Source organism: Panthera leo, chromosome A1, assembly GCF_018350215.1.
Source record: "Panthera leo isolate Ple1 chromosome A1, P.leo_Ple1_pat1.1, whole genome shotgun sequence".
NCBI lineage: Eukaryota > Metazoa > Chordata > Mammalia > Carnivora > Felidae > Panthera > Panthera leo.
In genome coordinates, this window is record NC_056679.1 from 78,201,311 (window position 1) to 78,227,338 (window position 26,028).

Below are 26,028 nucleotides of genomic sequence, written 5' to 3' on the forward strand. Positions count from 1 at the left end.
CATCACATGAGAGAGTTCACGGGGTGATTTTTGAAGAGTATGCGATGTGATAGGGTTTGCGTTCAGGACTGTCATTCTGTAGCGATATGGTGGGTGGATTAAAAGGGAGATTGGAAAGGGGAACAGACAGGAGAATAAGCTGAAATCAGAATGGTGGCCATAGGGATGATGAGGCGTAGTCTGATTTGAGAAGTATTTATGGGAAAGAATGAACAGAACTTGCTGTCTGATTAGTGAAAATTTCTGTGCTTTGCCTTGCTCTTTTTCTTTCTTTAAATGTGTCTTATTTCGGTTATTTCATTTCCAGCATCTTTGTGGGTAGATTCCAGGAAAACATCTGTGGCTCTGCTTTTATCAGGGTCTCTATGTACATGTGGTCAGAACCCAAGCAGGCCACTGTATCTTACCAGCTCTTCAAACTTGGAACGTCCGAATTCGGTCCACACTCTTCCTTCCTAAGCCTGAATGTCCAGATCGTGAAGGCCCAATACACTATGTAACCATGTTTAGATCTTTCCTAAGAGTAATTGGAATCCATTAAAATCTTTCACCCATTAGAGTGGAGAGCAAAGCTTGGTGTTAGTGGGGTTGACTATGGAGAGCCAGAGGAGGGGAGCAGGAGTGGGGTGGGGGAGACCAGCTAGGAGGCTCTTGTGGCAGTCCACACCCAGGTGGAGGGAAGTCCGTGTTGGTCATTGACCTCAGAATGGAGAACAGTGGATGAATTTGAAGGAGACTTGAGTACTAAGGAATCTTAGGCTATAGGACTGATTTGGGAGTTGCAGAGGATGAAAGAGAGGGAATATTCAGGACTGGCACTTAATATTTTCGCTTGAACGACTATGTGTATGGTGTTTTCATTAAGCTCAGTTGTGCCCCAGAGAAAGAGAGACAGGCCAGGACACGTTGGGTCCCGTGATGTCCAAGGAGAGCTGCCCAGGATACAATTGTATATATGGGTCTGACGTCAGGCTGGAGATGTCTATTTAGAGACACAGGGTAATGAACATACTGGTTTTATTTCAGCCGTGCTACAGGAGGAGCTAGGCAACGGAGACACATGGCTCAGGTCAGACACTTCTGGGATGCAGATAGACGAAAGGCATTCGCAAAGGGAGGAGGAGGTCTTTGGTCAAGAACACGAGCATCACAGTGTCAGAGGCAGGGTCTGCTGAGCAGCCGGTGTGATGTGACAAGATTAGGGCACATGTTTGAGGAGCATCTACTGGGACAACAGACAAGGAGCAGTGTCAATGGACAAGAGTGAGTGGCATTCAGACTACAGTGTCTTGAGCCATCATCGGAGAGGAGTTGAAGACCACTGTGTGCTTTTTTTCTAATGTTTTATTTTAATTTTTGAGAGACAGAGCAGGAGCAGGGGAGGGGCAGAGAGAGAGGGAGACACAGAATCGGAAGCAGGCTCCAGGCTCTGAGCTGTCAGCACAGAGCCCAATGTGGGGCTTGAACCCATGAACCGCGAGATCATGACCTGAGCCAAATTCGGATGCTCAACCCACTGAGCCACTCAGGCGCCTCAACTATGTGCTTTGGTTTCTAAAAGAAAAAGGAGATTAAGGTCAATTGGTGGGTGGAGATGTGGTTCTCAAAAAAAGTTTTTCTTTTTTTAAGCTAGGAAATACTTGGGTTTTTAATTCACTGTATCTACTTCCTCATCTTTGAAAACTCAAACCCATCTATGCCTCCACTTGTTGTCATTCTAGGCTATGTGTTGGGACTGAAAACAAACAAACAAACAAAAAAACTCTTTGAGCATCGTCCAATTGCTGGAGAAATTAAAATAATGACAAAACAATGGCGATAACAGTGATGACCTTGAAGTTTCAGAAGAACCTTGACGTAGGGGAAACAGGTTTTCACCAATTGCCACAAATAAACTCATGCGAGATCAGTACCTCTAACATCATGTTCTAAGAGCGGTCATTATATGGAAACGACCCTCTTGTGCCACACTTTGAAAACTTCTGTTCCAATCCACAGTAGGGTTATCTTTTCCCTTCTAAGGAGAAAGTGTCATACACGCACCGAGTCTGTTGGAATGATTCTTATTGACATATCTTTTGAAAACTCTCTAGAGGTCGTTGTGGACAGTTCAGTAAACATGTCCTCTCTGCAGATAGATGTCGTTAAAAAAAGTGAGTTGGGAGCCGCGCTCCACTTAGAAACAGGATGATACAAAGCCAAAGGGGAACTACGACACCGCATGAATCAATGGTATGTTCTCAGTACTGCTCCCAGTTTTGTTTGATTCAGCATAAAAAAGGTCTTTGGCTCATAGGAAGTGGTCAAGGGAGGAATAAGTAAAAGGTGAAAGCTTCAGGGTCCTCTGAGTAAGGAGAAGATAGAAGAGGCTTGAATTATTTATTATTTGGAGGGGAGGAGTGACAGCAGAGACAGACATAAATGAATGAATGGTTTTGTGGAAATCAATTGGCCATTCCTTTTCATTCAGGCTTTTAGCAGAAGAGGAAGACATTTATCTAAGTGGCTGAAAACACATCTGACATGGATGAGGGATATGCCTCTTGGAGCCTCGTATTTTAAGCACATAAAAGCCAATTCTGTGGAGTATCTTTGAGAGGAGAAAATCATTTGAAGGTTGAATTGTTTCCTAAATTTCTGGTTCATTATGCTCTCCTCTGAACAACTTTACCTGTGAGGTTCAGCTCTGGGGACTGACTGAAACCCTTCCCACAGAGCACTCGTGACTAGAATCACACGTCACTTTGCCTTTTCTCATCTTGGGAGATCCTGGACAAGTCTTTTTTAAAACATTAAAAACAAATTCCAGTATAATTAACATACGGTGCTAGATTGATCCTGGTCAAGTGTTAACCTCTTTGTTTTCTCACCTGGAATCCATGGATTGAAACGTGTGTGGTGGGCCACGAAGCCAGTTGACGATGGGCCCAGCAAAGTGTCATGGCACTCTCTGTCCAGGTGAACTGAGGTCACAAGCATGGCCCCGTGGGTGATGGAGGCAGCTTGTGTCTTCCACAGCCACCTGTTACTTATAGGACCACTTGGGCCAGTCCTAGCATGTTTCAACAACTGCCCTGTTTTTTTTCTGTTTAATCTTTAGCATTTCACTTAATTTCTCTAGGGCTTGGTTCTTGATGTCCTCGTTTGAAAAGTATAGCCAATAACACCATCCTTATTCACTTTGCTGGTATCTGTGGAAGTCAGGAAGTTCATTACTCTCCCCCTCCACTCCCTTTACCCACCATGCATCCCTCCGTCTCTGTATTCAGGACCGAGTCTTCCCTAAATCACCTGCTTATGCTGAGGCTGCACCCGGTCTGGCAGGGTATGGAGCCCCTCAGGCAAAGAAAGAGCAATCATCCAATGAACCTGGTTTGGTGTTAGAACCAAATTCACATTAATAATATCAGGCACATGGAGCGCCTGGGTGGCTTAGTTGGTTACGCGTCCGACTTCGGCTCAGGTCGTGATCTCACGATTCATGGGTTCGAGCCCCACGTCGGGCTCTGTGCTGACTGCTCAGAGCCTGGAGCCTGTTTCAGATTCTGTGTCTCCTTCTCTCTCTGCCCCTCCCTAACTCACGCTCTGTCTCCCTCTGTCTCAAAAATAAATAAACATTAAAAGAAATTAAAAAAAATTTCTAAAAAAAATTTTCTAAAAAAAATAATATCGGGGACATGTTAATGACACAGTAATATTTGATAAATGAAAATAAGTCATCAATAGTAATTAGTTCACACAATGACCATCATTAATATGCTTTAATGAAACCATCTTTTAAACGGTGTTGCTCTATATTTCCCTGGTCTACAATAATTTTTTTGTGTTGCAAGTGACCTCTGAACCTTGTAACGTTTAGTACATACTCCGTTTCTTGGCCCCTTCTTAAGGCCCCAGTGTGTTTCTGGACATGCAGAGACATCAGTCTCGCACAGACCTCCTTGCTCCCCTCCCCATCAGACCTCCCAAAGAGTAAGGAGCACCATCTCACTGGTCTGCGTGGACTCTTGGGGTAAAGGCTTCATGGCAGTTCTTACCAATGGTGACTGTGGTGCACACATACCGAGCTGCTTATAAAGACAGTGTGAGAAAGAAATCCTTATAAGGCGTGGGATTAAATTGTCTTGGGCTGGGTGGCTCGGTCGGTTGAGCATCCAACTCTTGATTTCGGCTCAGGTCATGATCTCACGGTTCATGAGTTCGAGCCCCTAGTCTTTCTTCTCCTAATGTTCTCACCTCCCATGCTTTCCACGGAGGTCCTGCTCCGGTGAGGCTGGGACCCTGATGCCTCAGCTCCGAGAAAGCGTGTTCCCACCCCGTCTGCCCTACGAGCTCCTCCATCAGCTTCCTGATTCTCCACAGATCCCACTGCTGTGATTGGACATGCTGTTGACAGGTCCTCAGTGGCTCCCTGTGGCAGAGCGAAAAATGGAGGACTGTTTCCTCCCTTGGAAATGTTCTGATTCCACTTGCTGTAGTCTCATTTTCGACTTTCCACCTTAATGTGTGTTTGGGTTGATCCAAATGAACTCTGCGAATGATTTCAGGTTTTCTGTGATTGCTGCCTTTCTTCTGTTTTGGCCCCCCCCATTTGAAATGGAGAAATGTCTTCTTGTCTTTGAATTTCCAGATTTTGCTTGTTATCAGCGTTCAGGTCACATGCCGTGGCGTTGTACTCGGCCTCCAAGTACTCAATTGTCCTTACATCGGAATTAACATAGCGCTTTATCTGTTTTGCTTTAAAGCTAGGTATGTTTAGGACTGTCCTCTTTACCCTGGGGAATAAGCATTAGGTGTGCAGTGCGGTGACTGATGACACTTGTAGCCATCAAATGTGTGCCTACTGAACTTTGCATGTAGCAGGCTCTTCATAGTATATTTGAACGAGTGAATGAAAGGTCGAGTCCCTTGCATGGCAGGCCCCTTGGGGTGCTCTGTGGATGTACCTGTGAGGAAAACTGGAGGTGGTCCTTCCCTAAAGGGGTGCGTGGTCTGTAGGGGGGGGGGCGGAGAGAAGGGAAGCGTGTTCACTGAAGTGTCCAGTTAGTCGTGGGAATAGGGTTGTACGGGGAAACTGCTTCACACCCATGTCAGGTACGTGGAGCTGGAAAAATTAAAACGCAAGAATTGGACTCCTTGGTCTGTGCTAGCATCCGAGGGGGGACACTGAACCTTCCTGCTCAAGGAGTGTGCTCTCTGGTCCGGCGGGTCAACACCCTCTGCGGGTGGTCAGCCATGTTGGCATGTACCCCGTGAGAAGCACAGAGTACTGTCACTGTGCCGGAACTTTCCCTCATGTGTATGAATGCTCAACTGTGTGGTTACATCTTTGTGACCAGGGACATTTGCTTCTACCTTTTTATGTCTTGGTTCATAGCCACGTGCACTGAAGGCCCTCACTTTGTTTACTGAGGACTGACTAACTCACGGGAATGTTCGCGTACAGCATATAGGAGCAGAGGGGGGAAGCTTCCTGAAAGTTAAAAATGTATTATTTTAAAATAAGTAATATATAATAATAAATATTCACTATAATTATAACAATAAATATTCACTATGATATAGAAGTTTAAACCTTCCTTCTACTAGTGGAAATAACCTACATTTTCATGGCAGAAGAGAAAAGTCTGGGCTCTAAAGGGATGTATCCTTTAGCAGGAAAAAAAGAAATATCATCATGGACTTCTGTGTTATATGAGTCACCTGGTTCCCATTGACAGAAAATCAACTCATAAGGGTTTAAGCACAGAAGGGAATTTACTGGCTTTCATATGTGGAAAATGGCCCTTATACCTGGAAAGTCCAATTCAGTTGGCTTCATATACTGATGAATTTGGAATCTGGGGGCTTTAACTTATATTATTTTCTCTGTCTCTGTCTGTCTCTTTTTCTTCTTTTTCTGTTTCTGCCTCTATTTTTCTCTTTCTCTGAGTCAGAAGATAGGAGCCTTGATAGCACATACCTACATCCTAGTGGATTAATAATAAAAAATAAGACAGGGTCTTTTTTTTTTCTAATCGCCTTATGTTCTTCTATTAAATCTCATGGAAGAGTCCTGAATTGTCCACACTAGGATCATATCCTGTACTGGGACCAGTCATCGATCTTCAATGTATAGGCCATTGCGATGGGCCCAACCTAGGTCATCTTTCCAGCCCAGCAAGTTGAGTTGGGTAGCCTTTGTAATAACCCCACTAGGACCACGTGCAGGGAGAGAGGGGAGGTGATTTCCAGAAGGAAGGTTCTCCCAGAAGAAATAATGGGGCTCACTGATAGTCTCAGATTCTGTACCAGAGTATCAGGAAGTCATGAGTAAAGATGCAAGGCATGGAAAAGACTGGTTGGTTTGTATGGTGCACTAATTAATAATAATATTCAGTGGGCAAGGTGGAACCCAGGGATGAAGGGCTTGAGGACTTGATGAGCTTTGTTTCTTATATCATTATTTTAGGTTAGTATTAAGGCAGGCTTTCTCTTTTTTCTTTTTCACCACGAGCAGAGCAGAGTGGTGAAAGAAACCAAGGATGTTTAATGCAATAATTACGACTTGAGATGAGGAGGGTCCTTATGCTGGACATGGGGATGTTTGTCTGTGAATCATAGTTTGTGTTTTGACCTTGTGTTTTAAGTTGATCTTGAAGAATTTCTTTTATCTGAATGTACCTTACAAATTACTGCAAAGGACAGTGGAAATCGTTTAAAAACACAAACTATAAACTAGAAATTCTCTTTTAACCTAGAAACGACGGTAGACATTTTAGCATATGATGTTTTCCCCTAAATTTATCCTATTACAAGGAAAGGCGGGGGGAACCAGAGTCTATAAAGCCAAAATTAAATATTAAATGTGCAATTCAGTTTTGTTTCAGCTCATTTCAGGATTGAAAATATTTTATATCAAAATAGTGTCAGTTATCAAATATTTTATATGAAAGTAACATTTGAAACAAAAATCTTTGCAGGGCTTAGGGAAATGATGAGATAAAAAAAATTACTTATGGCCATGAAATTACAGTTGCACTGACACATACACACAAGCTTTCAAATAAAAGTAAATACATTTGGAGAGGAGCTGTTAATGCACAGCATTTGGTCATTGCTGTCTACTTTTTATTTGCAATGCTTGTTTTATAGCGTTGCTTCAGGACTTAGGCTAAAGGCATCCAGGAAGCTGCATGATTGACTGGTGGGGTCATGGAGCCAGTCAGGGCTCAGCTTCCTAAAGAGGAACCAGTGGGTTGAAACTGGCAGGTATCCCATTCTGAGACAGTCTGGAACACTAGGGAATTTGCCTATTACAAACATTGCCCGGCAGGAATAGAGTGAGCAGAGTCTCTTCCGGCCAGAATTAAAGATGTGTGTCTAGGAAAGGAAATGTGCGGATGTGGATTAAGAACAGAAAATTGTTTAAAGTTTGGAGGCCCAAACATGTATATTTGGGGTAGAGGGTCTAAATCTGTTTTATTCAGAATGAACCAAAAGAGAGGTTCTCTTTTGAGCTCCCCAGGAATTCGAGCTTGTCTGAGACTGTTTAATTCCAGAGCATCGCCGTCTCTTGGATGGATAGGGAAGTGATCACAGCCATCTTGGTGACACCCAGTAGCGGGACCATGGTGTTTAGAAAGGCAGGGCATTCAGGAAAAGTCAGGATTTGATTTTAGCAATATGGCATGCCATCAGAACTGTCTGAGAACAGCCAGTAGTAGGCAGTTCTGATCTTAAAGGGTCCAGACTTCTCCAGACAAGTTCTCATTGAGTGTATATCTGATATAATAGCTAGTTGATATTTAGAGGTGGGGCTCCAAATGACCAGACTCTGGGGATCCTAAATGTCGTTGAGTTGTCTTCTGAAAAGGAGCCTGGTCATTCAGTGCTCTACATATCAAGATAAATCTTGGTTCTGGGCATTAGCACACGGGCATGATTTTGGAACCACCTATGACACAGTATAGAGCAGTTATGACATGACCTTCCTTCAACCATAGATTTGATTAGACATGTGGGTCCACTTGGATAATGAACCGGAAACATTACCTCAAGGTGATAACCTTCAGATTTATTGTTACCCTGAAACAAATTCTGGAAAGAATTAGGACTATAAGTCTACCAAAAAGCTATTTATCATAATCAAATCACTTGTTAATAAGGAAATATTAAATGTAGAAAAATATAGGTTGATGTGTAAAAAAATATACTCCAGAGTATGCAGGAATTTTTATGTCCTCTGTATTTGTTTTATTTCCAATTTAATTTAAAGAGAGAACATTTTTCACATTCTCTCATTAGAAAAGCATGCCCTAATAATTGCACAGAAACCGAAGAAGTGATCCCTTGATATGTAAATGAAAAAATTTAAAGACAGCCAGTAGTGAGATGAAAAGCATTGTTGATTTTCTTAAAAAGAATTTAAATTACTTGAGTCTGTCTCTCCATTATTCAGAGAAATGTTTCAGTGCAGGATTCTACAAAACAGGCGTTGTAGACCTACATCCCGAGATATTTTAGGGCACAGCATCTAGATCTTCTTTGCCAAATGTAATTTCTTTTTACTATTTTTCACTCCACGAAGAGGGATATGAACCTGCAGCTTGATTACAAAGATGTTAAAATCTAGCACTTTTTAAAGACTTCAACCCTTCAGAAGAAGTTTTCTTTTTTAAGGCTCTGGGGGAGTATGTTGAAATTGATTATACTCTTGTCTTTGAAAATCCTCACTGTTCCTTTGTTTCATTGTCATTGTATATGCAGTAAAAATAACTCTGGAAGCACGTTATAACAATAGATTCTGAGAATAAAGCTTCTGCAACAATGGTTGGGCGCATAGACGTGAGTGCGTGTGCACACACACACACACACACACACGGGCGTGCTCAACACCTGTGTGTGCACATATGCTAATTTCCGCCCCAGACAACTGACTTATGCTTCTCATACTTCATAACAAACATTTTATTAAGTGGGATAAGCAAGTTTGCAACTATTTTCATGAAATACCTAAACCATTTTATTTTATTTATTTTAGAAAAAAATTTTTTAGAGAGAGGGAGAGGGCATGTGAACAGGGGAGAGGAATGGAGGGGTAGAGAGAGAGAGAGAGAGAGAGAATCTTAAGCTGGCTGCATGCTCAGCACAGAGCCCAATGTGGGGCTTGATCCTGAGCCAAAATCCAGAGTCAGATGCTTAACCAACTGAGCCACCCAGGGACCCCTAAACTATATATATTTTTTAAACTCCTGTGATACAGCCCCTTGTGTTTTATTCTCTTTTTTCCCCCCACTTTGTTTTTAATGGTGGTAAAACACATAAAATAAAATTTACTAGCTTAACCATTTTAAGTGTATCATTCACTAGTTAAGCATATTCACGCTGTTGTGACACAGGGCTCTAGAAGTTTTTCATCTTTAAGATCTGATACTCTGGGCTCATCAAACAACAACTCTCCCTGTCTCCCTCTTTCCAGCCCCTGGTAACCAGCATTCTCATTTATTTCTGGTAACCAGCATTCTCATTTCTTATTCTCATATATCACACAGTATCTGTCATTTTGTGCCTGGTTTACTTCATATAGCATATTGTCAGGGTTCATCCATTTTATAGCATGTGGTAGGATTCCTTTCCTTTTTAAGGCTGTGAAATATTCCATCGTATGGATAGACCACATTTATTTATCCATTCATCCATTAGTGACATTTCGGTTGCCTCCATCTCTTGGCCATTGTGAGCTATGCTGCAGTGAACAGAGGTGTTTAAATGTATCTTTAGAGATCCTGCTTTCAGTCTTTTGGATATACCCAGAAGTGGGATTGCTGGACCCTCTGGCAGTTCCATTTTTAATTTACTGTGGAAACTCCAAACTGTTTTCCGTCGTAAACCATTTTACATTCCTACCAAGAGCATACAAGGGTTTCAGTCTCTCCACATCCTTGCCAACACTTCTTATTTTCTGCCCCCCCCCTTTTTTTCAGGGGTGGGTGATGGGTAAGAGCCATTCTAATGGGTATGAGGTGATGATTTATTGTAGTTGTGATGTGCAGTTCACTGAGAATTGTGAGCTTCTTAATATTCTTAACAAATATGCTTGTTGGAAATTTGTGTATCATCTTTGGAGAAATGTCTGTTTAAGAACTTTGCCCATTTTTAAATTTGCTTGTTTTTAAGCGTCCGACTTCGGCTCAGGTCACGATCTCACAGTCTGTGAGTTCGAGCCCCGCGTCGGGCTCCGGGCTGATGGCTCAGAGCCTGGAGCCTGCTTCTGATTCTGTGTCTCCCTCTCTCTCTGCCCCTCCCCCATTCATGCTCTGTCTCTCTCTGTCTCAAAAATAAATAAAAACGTTTAAAAAAATTTTAAATTTGCTTGTTTAATTTTTAGATTATTGAGTTGTAAGGGTGTTTTTTTATATTTTGGATATTAACCCCTTATCAGATATATAATTTACAAGTATCTTCCTCCCTTCCTTAGGTTGCCTTTTTACTGTGTTGTGTCCTTCGATGCACAAAAATTTGCATATTCATCCATTTTGTCAATTTTTGCTTCTGTCAGCTGTGTTTGTGGTGTCCTATCCAAGAAATCATTGCCAGGTGCAGTGTCCTAAAACTTCTGTTTTCTTCTATGAGTTTTGTACTTTTGGGTCTTATGTTTAAGGCTTTAATAAATTTTTGTTAATTTTTGCATACGATAGAAGGTTAGGGCCCAACTTTATTCTTTTTTAAATTTTTTTAAGTTTATTTCCTTATTTTGAGAGAGAGACAGAGAGTGCAAACAGGGGAGGGGCTGAGAGAGAGAGAGAGAGAGAGAGAGAGAGAAAGAGAGAATGCTAAGCAGGCTCCGCACTGTCAGTGTAGAGCCCAACGTGGGGCTTGAACCCATGAACCGTGAGATCATGACCTGAGCCGAAATCAAGAGTCCGATGCTCAACTGACTGAGCCACCCAGGCACCCCCCAACTTTATCCTTTTGCAGATGCGTCTTATTATTTCTTGTGCTGCTATGACTTGTAGATTTTGGAAACCTACATCATTAGGTATGTTCAGCCTATAGACATACATTTCGCATCTCCAAAAAAATGTCTTCTCTTTGGTGTAAACCGTGAAAGTTAATAGAAAATGAGAGAAAAAAATATATAATCTTACTTGTATCAGTTTGTGTTCCCTAGAAGCAGAGTCTTGGGAGAGGGCTTCAGGAGCACAAGGCAATATGCAGAGGGAATGTTCATCAGGGAAATCCCATAGGGAGTGAGGGAAGCAAGGCATAGAACAGAAATCGTATACATTTGAGGTCTTTGAGAGGAGGCATCCCCCAAATTGCAAACATAAGCTGGTGGAATTGACGTCGAATTCGTACCTGTAAATTCAGATAAATGCACATTCTTACCTACAAACGATAAAATGTATTTTCGTTCTTTTCACGGGGAAAATTGGAGCACTTATTTTTATTTTTATTTCATTCTGATGATTCATTATCCTCATGGAAAAACAGGGTGATAAGTTTTTCTTTATAAGTGTGCCCACAATATGTTGGACCTTTGGCCAGAATCCAGTCTATTCTCAGCCTTTTGAGGTCTACTCTTGGAAGACAAAAGCATATCCACCAATATCTAGTTCATTAATTAATTAATTAATTAATAATAATAAAATGAGTCCAGCAAAATGGGCACCATTTGCTAACTTTCTTGCCTTGTTGGTGCCCTGTGGTGACAGCTGTCCTGCACCAAACAGTAGGTGGGCAGTGTTCTAAGAAGGGACCGTTCTCATGCTGGTTCCTGGAATTTGGAACCTGCCCTGACCGCAGCATGTCAGAGTCCATCCTGAATGGTCTTGATGAGCCACGTAATCTCTCCTCGACATGTTGCCACAGAATGTGGTTAAAGAAAATGCCAACCTGTTTTCCTGAATGCCTGAACTATTTTACATTCCCAGCATCAAGGTGGAGAGATCCTGCTTCTCCACATCCTTGCCAGTATTTGGTATTGTCACTAGTTTTATTTTTTTAAGTTTTTTAATGCTTGTTTATTTTTTGAAAGAGAGAGAGCGCACAAGCTGGGGAGGGGCAGAGAGAAATGGAGACAGAAGATCTGAAGTGGGCTCCACACCGACAGCACAGAGCCCAACGTGGGGTTCGAACCCACGGACTGTGACATCATGACCTGAGCCAAAGGTGGACAGTTAACCGACTGAGCCACCCACGGGGCCCCCCAGTAGTTTTATGTTTGTTTCAGCTCTTCTGATACATGCATAGTGATGGGTCACTGCTTCCGGTGGGCATTTTCCTAATGGCTGGTGCTGTCAGAGGTCTCTTCCTGTGCTTGGCCGTCATCCATCTGTGCCCCTGAAACATCCGTCACTCTTCTCCCATTCTCCAGTTGGACCACCTGCCTTTTTGCTGCTGAATGTTAAGGCGTGTGTGTGTGTGTATGTGTGTGTGTGTGTGTGTGTGTGTGTATGTGTGTTGTAGAGGTGATTCTTTTTTCTTTTTTTTAATATGTATTTACTTTTGAGAAAGAGAGAGAGAGCGAGAGCAGGGGAGGGGCAGAGAGAGAGAGAGAGAGAGAGCGGGAGACACAGAATCCGAAGCAGCTCCAGGCTCCCAGCTGCTGGCACAGAGTCCGACGTGGGGCTTGAACTCACAAACGGTGAGATCATGACCCCAGCCAAAGTCAGACGCTTGACAGACTGAGCCACCAGGTGCCCCTAGAGGTGATTTTTTGTGAGACAGGTGGTTACAGGTACTTTTCCCCAGAGGTGCCCGGATGGCACAGTGGGTTCAACATCGACTCTTGATCTCGCCTCAGGTCCTGATGTCACAGTGAAGGAGTCTGAGCCCCGAGGACAGCGCGGAGCCTACTCGGAATTGTCTCTCCCTCTCTCTCTGCCCCTACCCTGCTTGTACTCTTTATCTCTCTCAAAGTAAATAAATAAACATAAAAACAAAAAACAACAAAAAAAACTGCTTTTCCCCACTTTGCCACCCTGAACGTGGCTTTCACACAGCCCTGTTGTGTTTTCAGATGAAATCCAATTCATTCTTTCCTTTTCTTTTATGGGCCGTGTTTCCAGGTCAAGTCTAAAGCAGGGCGCAGCGGTTCCATCCTGCGGCCTTCAGGATGCACTGCAGTTTTGTTTTACGTTCAGATCCGTGATCCGTTTCGGGTTCATTTCTGTGTGAGGTGTGAGGTTTGGGTCGAGGTTCGTTTCTCCCTAAGGGTGTCCAGGGGCCCCACCTTCGCTTTGGGAAGACTCTTCTCTCTGGCTTGCACCTGCACCTTGCCACGGACAGCGGGCCGCCTGTGTGCGGAAGTCTTTGCAGGTTGTCCTTTTCAGGTGCCATTGATCTAGGTGTCCCTCCTGCCAGTACCAATAGCAGAAAATCCCGACGGGTACATGTGGCAAAATAGACTTCTTTCCTCCAAAAATCAGAAAAGGGATTGTTTTCAGAGTTGACTTTTGGTACTTGTAATCTTTTTCATTACATATTATTTTTTATTTGTTTAATTTTTATTTTTTTGAAGTGTATTTATTTTGAGGGAGAGTGCATGTGCGCATGAGCAGGGAAGGGGCAGAGAGAGAGAGAGAGAGAGACAGAGAGAGAATCCCAAGCAGGCTCCACACTGTCAGCACGAAGCCCGATGGTGGGCTCGAACCCACGAACCATGAGATCATGACCTGAGCCGAGATTATGACCTGAGTCGAGATCAAGAGTCAGGCATTTAACCAACTGAGCCACCCAGGTGGCCCTGTGTGTGTTTATTTTTATCTGCAACATGTATCGAAAGGTTTCTAGAGTACTTACAGCGGTTGTGGGAGAGATATATCTTCAGTTTAGCAAAGTACTTCCAATTTTCTCTTTCATAGTAATGGGACAACACTGTCAATCAAATGAGTGTGAAATGATAGGTTTAAAATTTTTTTAGACCTTAGTAAGGGTGCACATCAATTCCTAGGTTTGAAAATGTAACTTTCTTCTTGTGTGTGTGTATTGACTTGTGTTGATATGAATTCTAACGGCTGAGTCATAGAATGTGTTTGGTTTCTTACGAGGATAATGGTGTTTACAACGTAACTGATTTTTCCTCCTTTCACCCGCGTTAGGACAATTAATTTAATTCATGTAATGATTATAAATCTATTCAAGTTTTCACTTCTTGAGTCATTTTTGGTAAGATATATTTTTCTAGATATTTTCTGTTTCTCATGCCTTCATCTTTGCTCGGTCCTTGTTTCGTTTCTGTCCATTTGTACCATGATTTTATTATTTTCTTCTTTCTTGTTGGGCTTCCTTTACTGTTCTTTTCTATGAATCACGTGTTGGTCACTGATGCTAAGAATACAGTCTTTTCTAACATATACATTTAAAGCTGTAGATTTATTTCTGTGAACGGTTTTAGTTTCATCTGTGAAATTATGATCAATGATTGGTTCTAAAAAAGTATTATTTCCATTATGCTTTCTTCCTTACATATGCTTTATTTTGAATCGACTTTGTAAGTTTCTGAACAAATTGGCAGGTGTGGTTCCACATCTGTAGTTGAAATCCAGTTCTCAAGTGTGTTAAGAAGGTGTCCGTATAATTTCAGTTCTAAAGCATTTTTTGAAATTTGCCTTGCTTTGTGCCCTAAGACAGAGTTAACTTCATAAACCATCCACGAATGTCTGCTCCCCTGAAAGTGGGTCCAAGTTTCTGGAAATGTCCTTGCTTTTACCATTTTTTCTTATCTAGCACTTACGGATAACTTTGCAAAAACTCTCCCGCAGTGAGTGTGCTGTGGCTACATGAAGATTTCGTTTAAATATTAAAAAAAAAAATTAATGTGTATTATTTTTGACAGAGAGAGAGAGTGAGCGAGAGTGAGCAGGGGAGAGGTAGAGAGGAAGACAGGATCTGAATCAGGCTCTGTGCTGAGTGGAGAGACTGCCGCGAGGCTCAAACTCACAAACCATGAGATCATGACCTGAGCCAAAGTCAGATGCTCAACCGATTGCGCCTCCCAGGCGCCCCACCACATGAAGGTTCTGAGTCTAATGGAGAGGAAGGCATTTCTGGCAGTTGTATCCCCAGAATAATTTCCTCATTTTCTTAGTTGCCTTTTCCTTAACTTTATTCTGTATATTTCTGGCTTGCTACAACACAGCATCCTGAGATCACGGCACAGTGTCTCCAAGACCAAAGCTGCTAGTTTTTACTAGATGTTCCATAATGATTTCTGAACATAGATCTTTGCTGTTTCCTTCATGTATTTAATTTGCCGGCTCTCAAGTTTTATTTTATGGAGATGCATATTTGCTGAGCAGGGATTTCTGCCTATGGTAAATGTCTGTAAATATTTTTTAAAAGTTTATTTATTTTGAGAGAGGGAGAGAGAGAGAGGGAGAGAGAGAGAGAGAGAGAGAGAGAGAGAGAGAGAGAGAGAATGAGAGAGAGAATATCCCAAGCAGGCTCTGCACTGTTGGCTTGGAGCCTGATGTGGGGCTTGAACTCATGAACCACAAGATCAGGACCTGAGCCGAAACCAAGAGTCAGATGCTGAACCAACTGAACGACCCAGGCACACCAAACGTCTCTAAATTTTTATCTAGGATTTCAGATTAGCCATGTATATAACCCGCATGCCAAAAGAAGGGTAGGTCAAGTCATAAGCATTTGCTACCTACTATATGTCAGTGCTGGGTCAGGTTGTAGTAATGCATATGATATTTCTGCCATTGATTTAATTAACAACAAAAATATTTAATATCTGCTCTTCCAACTGCTGATAAAACAGTCCAAGTTCATGCTTTTTGGTGGGGGGGCTTATAGATAAACAAAATATCTGGTGTATTTTACAAACAGCATTGGTATGAGTATAATATACAGTCTAAGTGTGATGATTGATGCTGTAGAAATATATTTCAGGGCGATAAAAACTTAAGGAGAAAAAGCAAGAAATAGGAATTGGAAATATTGTTAGGGAACAGTTGCAAATAGAAATAAAGGGGCCTGTGAAAGCATCACGAGGTTGGAGATTTTGAGCTAAGACCAGGAGAAGGGAAGGATGCTAACCACTTAGCCTCCCTCCATCAGATGAATGTTCCAAGCACTGGGAGTAGCAGGTACAAAGACCTTGTGCCGGGAACATTCTTGGCTCATGGTAGAACCAGAAAGAGCAAAAAAGGGAGAGAGAACTCTCCATATAACACAGTCCCTTTTCTTCAGTTCTCTTAACGTATTCCATGTATACACACAGATCCTCGTGATATATTCCTCATAAAAATAATTACCGTTCATTGAGTATTTACTTTGTGCCGGACATTTTTTTTTTTTTTTTTGCAAACTATTTCCTATTTTTTAAGTATCCCAGCAAACTTGAAACACCAGCTCTTTTTTATTTATTTCAAGCATCTTAGAAATGTTGAAAATTTCACCCCAGGTCATAAGTAGAAAATGTGATACCTACAATTGGAACTCAGTTTTAGTTTTTCTAGTTTTTCTGTTATTTAACATTACCTTCTACAAGTGAATAATTTTGATGATTAGGAATTTAAAGCATATGGTCTCTTGTCTGCTTCCTATGATGACTCAGACCCAAATATATGTATATATATATATATATATATATATATATATATATATACACATACACACACACACACATATAATGGGTAGCACACACATACACACACACAGTTATGCTTAATGTTATAGTTATTTTCTCTTGAGATGTGGGTAATTCTTGATGCTGCTTCTCTTACACCTTGGGGGTCTTTCTGGAATATCTTTTCCTGAGTATTTGTGATTCCGATGCAAGAATGAAGCCATGAGTCTCCATGGTGGGCTTGATGCAGTGGTTGTGTGGAAGCTGGCCCCCACACTGAGGTGGAGAGAGTACATATTCTCATCTCTCTGTTTAGTAATGCGACAGTGGTAGCTTGGAATTGACTGTGAACTGTGCACCGTGGTAAAAGGCAGATGTGATAAGTCAACGATTTCATTCCCACTCCACCCCTACTGACTGTTACAAATTTGCTAGAACCCCGCTTGGTAGGTAGCAATGGTCCAGTCCTGTCATTCAAAATTCTGCAGAGCTTTGGATGTTCCCTTGATCACCATTTAACACGGTCGAAGAAAACCAAACAAACTTCTGAACCACGGCACCCTCTAGCTAGGGTGATGTTAATTTCTGGAAGAGTTAAAACCCAAAATATCAGCGCCTAACTACAATAGAAGTGAATTTCTTTGTCAGATGAAAAGTTAGGACAGGGGCTGGTTCGTGGCAGGTGCTCCAGGGAGCCATGGGGGGGACCGAGGCTCCTTACCTGGGACCATCTTTGCTATGTGGTATCCACGCTGCCATATCCATAGGCTGTAGGAGGTTTAGAACATGTTGAAGTGCATGTGGGCTTTTTTTTCCTTTTTATGAGCCAGCCCTGGGAAGGTCAAAACTGACATCAACTTACGTGTTTAAGGAGAAAAGAGAACGGGTTTCCCTAGTCAGTCTCTGCCGCAACAATGAAAATATGCTCTGTTTTACTACAGCACGTGCCCTGTATCCTAAGGAACTCACGTATTATTGTGAGAAGGTGGTTTGTGTGTAGTGGAAATGGTGTTAGCGCACGCATAGCCTTTGGTGGGTGAAGAGCGCCAAAATAGCGGGAAAGAATTAAAGTCTTTTCCAGGGAAGAGCCCTCACTCAGTCCAGCCGCTGGGCAGGCAGAACCAGGTCAACTCTGCTACAGGACAATTGAGACCCAGTGCCTGCCCGGGACCCCCCGCCCAGGGAGGCCAGCCAGCCTTGTCCAGCTCAGACACAGTAGTTCCTCTTCAGCCGCACCCCCCTGCCTGCCTGGCCTGCCCAGACTGTCACCTGAGGTGCTAATGACTGCTATTCTTAGTGCCCTGGTGACCAAGTTCCACAGGTTCTGGGTGGACTGCCTCAAAACTCCATTTACCATTACTATGTCATTTTTAGTGTGGTGTCTTACAGACTGACTACAGCACGTATACATGATGCAGCTGGTCCATCCAGAATTAGACAAAAAGAAAGTCACAATGCCCGATGCGCTTGTAGAACGTAAAATAAATCTCGAAGTTCAGACCATTTGAAGTCAAAGCATGGGGAATTATTTGACAAGAAAATATGTGAAAAGTTAACATTTTATACATGGATGGACGTGGGAGTTCACAGCCTCGGCCTCTGATTTTCCAAATCGTGAGAGAATTAATTTATGAACATCCCTCAGCGCTCCTTTCTGACAGACCGAGAGGGCTGCTCGATAAATCGTGAGCTGACACTACAGACTCCTTCAGAGTTAATTGAACATTTCACAGGAAGGTTTTTCTCATGAGCGGAACACTAGAAGACTGTTGTGTTTATTGGGTTATCCTGCACCTTCGACTGCCTGCTGATCAGCACGTAACACTCTGTGAGGTCACTGGTCTGACCCTCTGGGTTTTCCCGTGGTTCTGCTGATTCCCTGGGCACCTGCTGACCAATCAGGAAGGTCACGGGAGTCACAGTGTCCTGGGAACCCACGTACAGTTTTCGGTACAGGTTGCAAAGCAGAGAATCTTTCCTGCCATTATTAATGAGCTGTCCCAGAGGATCTGTTTGTGACGGTGATCCTGGCTTTTATCACACAGACTTCAGAGTGATTTGTCATTATTTCAGAACTGCTGCTGTCTCTCTGTGGTTAGGTCACTGGAAAGGGAATGCTTTATGTATAGTGTTTTTTCCAACACCTCACTTACAAATACTCACAAAGATGGAGATGTTTATGAAATTAATACGATTCTAAAATGTTGTCAAATGCTAAAAAAACGACCAAAACAAAATTTCCCAACTCTGCCTCTCCCCTGTCCCCCTTATGGATGTTAAGTATCTGGCTGTAGGGAATCCCCGGCTCTTAGTCTGTCCTTTTCTTGAGCCTTTATGGAACATTTGTGGCTGTCACAGAGTCCTCTTTTTGGTCTTGGACACAGCCTCGCTCAACTTCGTTTTCCTTACTTGCAAAAGAGAGATGGTCTTGCCTGGCGGTTGTGAGAATGACACTTTGCAAAGCCTCAAGTGAGACAGAAACGGAATTTGCACTGTCACAACTTGGGGCCCTTTCAGAGGAATTGGGCACATCTCCAAAGACGAAGAAACAGACCCCTTTCTGAGTGATCTTTCCAGATATAGTGTATGATCAACCACACTTTGGGGCACACGTCGCTGCTTTTACTTGCTTGAGACTTAAGATCATAGATATCTGAATGGAAGAACATACCACGCTTATCTGAGCCTGTGCATTACATTCTAGAATTTTCAGTGTTAATTTTCTGCCAAGAGTAACATTTATTCTAGTGGTAAACATAGGGGCCTGTACGATTCCGTTACAGGTGTTTTGAGTGGCATTAAGAAGGAATATCCTAGCGAAAGAAAGGGAAGATTTTCAGCTTCAAGAAGGAGAGCTCACTTTGTTAATCACTATGTTAATAAGACAGAGACCACAACGGCAACAGTTCTATCCACGACTTTGAATTGCCAAGAGAAAAATCTGTCTCATTGCTTAACCATTATTAGGTCTCTTCGAAAGGGATATTACCAATCACTAAGAAAAGTGTTTAGCAATATGTTGGTGGAAAATATCCAGCGTGTCACATGAACAGTTGCTAGGCTACATAGGTTCTATTCCATTAGATACACAGAGTCATCGGGATATACAAAACCAGTTTTATTAGGCTGTGCTCAAAGACTGGGAATGGCTTTCTGCCAGAATTTCACACACAGTTTAGTTGGCATTATTCAACGAAGGGGCTTTAATGCATCGGTAAAACTTTTAGGCCTTTACAGAAACAGTAAGGATGGTTTGCCAGTAATTGCGTTGTGCAAAGCCACACATCTGTCTCTAATTTTCTTATTTGTTTTATCACCATGCAATGTTGAGTGTGACACCAGTTCCCTTCGCTTCTCCCCTGGTCTGTAAGCTGGCCTGCGTGCTTGTGTGCCAAGCACAAAGGGGAGTGAGTGAGTTTCTGACCTCTGGGGTGGGTAATGGGAAATCGAGCGTGCTCTGTGGTGCTGCCGTATTGTCGTGACAGTGGGTCCACTGACTTTCTCACCGTGTGTCTCGCAGGTTGCTTTCAGCTATGTAACGTGTTTCGAACCCATGAGATGGAAATTGACCAGTGCCTGCTGGAGTCCCTTCCCCTCGGCCAACGGCAGCGGCTGGTGAAACGCATGCGCTGTGAGCAGATCAAAGCCTACTATGAAAGAGAGAAGGCGTTTCAGAAGCAGGAAGGGTTCCTGAAAAAGCTGAAGCATGGGAAGAATCAAAAAGTTCATTTTAACCTCGCTGACATGATACAGGATGCAATTATCCACCACGATGACAAAGAAGGTACAGGGCACACATGTTTTCTCGTGTGGGTTTCCTGGTGGGGAGATGAAGGGTAACATTTCTTCTAAATATTTGGGGCTTTTTACTGAAGGTCTGAAATCGTCCAGGGAAAATCCTCTTTCTTTCTTTTTTTTTAAATTTTTTTTTAACGTTTATTTATTTTTGAGACAGAGAGAGACAGAGCATGAACGGGGGAGGGGCAGAGAGAGAGGGAGACAGAATCGGAAGCGGGCTCCAGGCTCTCAGCCATCAGCCCAGAGCCCGACGCGGGGCTCGAACTCACGGACCGTGAGATCGTGACCTGAGCTGAAGTCGGAGGCTTAACCCACTGAGCCACCCAGGCGCCCCAAAAATCCTCTTTCTAATGAACACAGTTAAGACCTCCAAGTCTCTTAGTAAAATGAACAAAATGCAAACTTTTGGTGAAATTATTGTATATATATATTTTTAAAGAACTGCCTACCTGGAAAGCATGTGATTTCCCCAATTTTTAATGAACCTTTTTCTTCCCCCGCCCCCCCCCCCCCAATGAAATTGTTTCCTTTGAGGATGAGATTGTGCTGCAAAATTCGTTATTGTCTCCTTCATGGGTAGGAATACCAGAGGAGTAGGAGGTAGCTCCTTTTTTGTTATTCATATTTCACTTATAGCTCTTCATGTAACAGCCATCTTCTCTGTGGAGCTGGAAGCACCTCGAGGGGCAGTGGCGCTCTCAGCCAGGTTCACTGGGCCCTCCTGCTGGTGCTGGTACCTTCCAGTGCTGTTGAGTGAAAAATTGAAGCAGTTTGTTCAAGTTCACCAAGCAGTGGTTGTTGGAACAGGTCTAAATTAGAATGCAGGTAGACATAAGCCCTATATTGATTTAAAAGGAATGCAACCACAAAGTTTCTTGGCAAAGTTATAAAGTCTCTCGTGTAAAGTATCAACAGGGCAAATAATGCCTCAGTTTGGGTTAAAAAAGTTAAGAATGGCAAAATAACCCAGAGAACAAGAGGAACTATTTAATATATGTATAATATGTAACACTTATAATAAGATATAATATTAGGGGAAGACATTGAAGACATAAAATCTGAATTAATACTGAGGTAGGCATGTCACTTGGGTGGTCAAGAACAGGAAGAGATATGAATCCTGTCTTTAGAAAACCTCTAATCTCAGTAGAGAGGGGAAAGGTCCTCATAATAAAGTAGAAAACGATCAGTAGAAATGAAGTCTGGTAGAATGGGAGTGGTTGGTGGTAGAAGGTGTTTTTTCGGGGGCTCTGAAGGAAGGAAAGCCGAAACCACACTTGGGCAGTGTGGCCAACAGCTGCCAGCGTGAGTTCTAGGCATGGAGATTTGTCAGAAAGGGGCAGGGGTGAAGAGGGCGGCTGCTAAACTGGTTTCCAGGAGATAGGATTATTGTGGATACTTCACACCCTGAAGCAGAACACAATGGGAGCCATTGTATGTTCCAAAGAAGAAAACTCACATGCTGCAAATAGCGTTTAGCAAATATTAATCAGGGGTGTTTACCTGTAGGATGGATTGAAGGGTAAAGGTAAGAAGTATGGGTAAAGACACCGACTGAGAATCCAGGAATGGCAAGTCAGTGTTAGAGTGAGCTGGGTTGGGATAGTAGCAGTAGGGATGGAAACCAAAGAACTAACTCAGAAGCTGTATTTCATAGGAAAAGTGTGTTAATTTATCAAATATTTATTGAGTCTTTATTATGCAGCAGGCAACTGCGAAGGAAGCAGACAAAATCTGGCTCTGGGATGCCCAACTGTCTAGTGTGTGTGACCATAAATAATGAGGTAGAGTTAGGTATACAATGTGGTGGACGACGAGGAATATGGAGGGAGGAAGACCAGAAGGAGGTGGGGAGTTGGGCGTATGGATATCTGAGGAGGAGCATTTCGTGTGAGTGCAGAGCCATGAGGGGGAGCATCCCAGCCTGGGGCGGGGGCAGGGGGCAGTGGGAACCAGTGTCGTGGGAACAGAAAAATAAATGAAGACGATGGAAAGCAAGAAGCCAGCAGGTAGGGACTGCAAGGGTCAGGGAAAGCATTTTGGCTTTTGCGCTCAGTGAGTTCTGAAGCCACTGGGGGGTCTTGAGCAGAAGAGAGACCTGGTAGCACATAGGAATTAACAGAATCAACCTGGCTGCTGCACTCTGACTTTAATGAGGAATCGTGAGGGCAGAAGCAAAGAAATCGGTTTGGAGCCTTTGTCAGTGAGCTGGGCACGAATGGGTGGCTTGGACCAAAGTGGAGCGAGGGTGTGCTGAGAAATCGTCCATTGGGGATGTACTTTCAGGGTAGAGTGGACAGGAAATGCTGATGCGGAGTATATCAGTTCACACTGCTGCCATAACGAATGACCACTGCTTCAGTACGTGGTTGAAGAAGGTGTGAGTGCCTCATCTTATAGTTCCAAGGGTCAGAAGTCCAGGTTGGGTCCCACTGGGCTGAAATCCAGGTGTCATCAGGCCTCAGTGCTTTCTGTGGAGGTTCCAAGGGAGGATCGCTTTCCTTGACTTTCCCAGTCTCCAGGGGCCATCGTGTTCCATCAGTCATAGCCCGTCCTCCATCTTCAGAGTCAGGAAGGGGCGCTGAAGTGTCCGTCTCCTGCTTGGAATTTGTCCTGTTTCTTTTTCTGTCCTTGCATCTCTCTGACTGAATCTTTTGCCGCCTTCTTCCACTTCCAAGGTGCATGTGTTTTCAGGGCCATGGGCTCACTTGGATCATCTAGAATAATCTCCCTGTTTTAAGCTCAGTTTATTAGCCGCCTTAATTCCTTTCCCCAGATACTATACCATATTTACAGGCATAGCACCGAAGGCAAAATTATGGAACACAAATCCTACCTGCCACAGGGAGTAACAGACTCCAGGATAACAGCAAGTGTGTCCTGGCCCAAACAACTAGGAGAATGATGTGTTCTTAGAAGAGTTAGGGGTGCGTCTAGGAAGTCAGAACGGGAGGGGGTATCATCAGTGAGAGCGGTATTCCTGGCCACCTCCTGGTAGATGGCCACCTACTCATTGTATCCTCAGGTGGTGGAGACAGGTAGCTCTGGTCTTTTCCTCTTCTTGTAAAGGCACTAATCCCATCATGGAGGCTACACCTCATGGTTTCATCTAGCCCTAATTTTCCTCCCAAAGGCCCCAACTCCTGATATCATCACACTGAGTTTTAGGGCTTTCATATATGACTTTGCGGGGGGGGGGGGGGGGGGCACAAAAACTCAGTCTATCGCAGATGACATACTAATTCTATCCTTGGACCTGGCCTAAGTATGAACAAATGAAATAGTACTTTTTTTTGAGTCTCTCATCTACCTTGGAAACTCCCATATGAGTACCAATAGACTTCAGTGTTTCACAGGAAAAGTATTAATTTCTGAAAATTAAAAAATGTAATTGCATTGAAAAAGGTAAGCAATTTCTTTAGAGGCAGTATAATCTCTCTAGCATATGCTGTACTTCCAGAAAGGTAGTCAGGAAAAAGTATTTATTCAATTATGGTAGTCATATTTTCAATTATCTTGAAACTACTCAAATAATGAACTGTACATGTTTATGAAATTGAGACAAAAAATATTGCCATGAGAACCAACTTTTTCCATTTAAATTGTTGTTTCAAACTTTGTAGTTTCTACATTTGTGTAAACAAATACTTTTTCTATCATAACTCCAAGGCTGAGTGTAAAGAATCAAATATACTTTTTCAAAGGACAACATATTGTTCATGCTAAGGTTTGTATTATATCATTGAGAAGCAATTCAGAATTTTTGTTTCATTTTCTAAATGTTGCATTTTTGTAATTTCAAATTTAGTATCTTCAATGCTTTATTGTTCTCTTCTGAGAGTTGGTGATACTTCAGTGTTAATTTGTCAATTTAATGTACTACATCAATGTAAAATGTGTTTGACATTCTTTTCCATCTAAAAAAATGTTCTACATTTTGTTTTAGGGCTTTTAATTCACTTTCTTTGACATATACCATGCAAAAGGAAAAGAGAGAGGGAGAGGGAGACACAAAGAGAAAGACAGAGTGGGAGAGCTAAGGACACAGAGGAAGTGTCTACGTAGAGAAAATGTAAATGGAATGCAGTTTCTCTGTTAGAATTTCTCCTCCCAAATATCAGTCAGCTTTTACTAACTAATCCACAATATGTTCTTACTAAATGCAGAATAAATGCAACGGAGTGACTTTATTATGCTTTTAGTATCTAGCACTTTGCAGGCTTACTCTGTGCATGTCTATACTTTAAATGACTTTTGTCACTTCACTGTCCTGATGAACATATGCAGTAGGTTGGATTTTCTTCCTGTGGTATGAGTGCAGATATTGAGCCTTACAAGAAATAATTGCTCTCTGAGATCTACCTGAGTTAAAAAACCATCTTTTTGTCCACAACAGCATCCTGTCTTTCAAGTCGGCTTCTTTTTTTTTGTTGTTTTGTCTGTTTAACAACTTTGCTGAGGTATAATTGGCATAAAACAGCTGTATACATTTAGTGTGTACAACTTGATGAGTTTGGAGAGAAGTATACACTTGTGAAGGCATCACCAGAATGGTCATAAACTTACCACTTTCCCAAATTTCCACCAGTCCCTTTATTTAAAAAAAAAAAATTAAATGGTTTCTTCTTTGGTGGTGAGAACATTTAACACATCACCTCTCAGGTTGGCCTTGGATGGTAAGTGAACTAAACTATCAACCACACAAGTGGGTTTGCCTCCACTGCCATTTGGAATCCTTTCTTCCTCTTGTCTAGTTGAATTCTCCTCACTGTCAAAGGAATGGACAGGGATGGGGACAGACATTCTTTATGCTGTGATGTTTTCCCACCTTTTCTGCTCAGACCCTTTCCCATGCCCCCCTTTTTGGTTACAATTTAAGAAGACTTATTAACTTATATGCCAGATATTTTCTGAGAGTCCCTTTTATTCCAGCCACAAGAGAACTTGGAAGTGTAGTTGCAGATTTGTAATGTCCAGCTTCACTTAGATCAGAAGTTGACTCTTAGGAAGAATCAAATTATAACAATGTGAAACTCTGTTTCCTTCTCTTACCCCTCAGATGCTGGCCCCAGTTTCCATGGAGGGCTGAGGTTAAGGGCCGTGACGTAACGCTCTGGCTGTAACTCTCTCCTCTTTCCACTTGTTTTTCCTAGAAGGCGTTACCTTTTCTCATTTCATTCCCTGTCCCCCACTCCAGTGATTCCCAAATCTGCATTCAGACCTTTCTGCTGAGCTCCAGATCCTTACATTCCTTACTTGTCACCTTCACCTTTGAATATCCTTCCCTATCTCCTCCCAAACCAAAATTTCTTCTTCTATTCTCTACTTCAGTTAATGTCACCTTCATTCGCTTCTGGCCCCAAAATCTTGAAGTTGTGTTGATTTTTAAAAATTTATTTATTTGAAGAGAGAGAGAGATAGAGAGAGACTGGCAGGGGAACATGGGAGGGAGAGTGGCAGAGAGAGGGAGAGAGAGAGAGAGAGAGAGAGAGAGAGAGAGAGAGAGAGAGAATCCCAAGTAGGCTCTGCACTGTCAGCACAGAGCCTGACACGGGGCTTAAACTCACGAACCATGAGATCATGACCTGAGCAGAAACCAAGAGCTGAACACTCAAGCGACTGAGCCACTCAAGCTCCCCAAAGTTGTGTTGATTTACATACAAATT

General features: G+C 42.6%; 1 protein-coding gene across 3 annotated transcripts in view; it reads left to right on the forward strand.

Annotated features, from left to right (window-relative positions):
• The window catches only part of MYO16 (myosin XVI), a 615,829-nt gene that overhangs the window by 134,431 nt on the left and 455,370 nt on the right, over positions 1 to 26,028 (forward strand). The window contains exons 1-2 of one of the 3 annotated variants that reach the window (XM_042930181.1): positions 19,698 to 19,778; positions 20,085 to 20,348. In XM_042930181.1, the coding sequence (XP_042786115.1) occupies positions 20,123 to 20,348 (226 nt within the window). In that variant the 5' untranslated portion in view covers positions 19,698 to 19,778; positions 20,085 to 20,122. Of the gene's footprint in view, positions 1 to 19,697; positions 19,807 to 20,084; positions 20,349 to 26,028 lie in introns of those variants that run through there. The other 2 variants (XM_042930176.1, XM_042930188.1) reach the window with 2 other exon arrangements.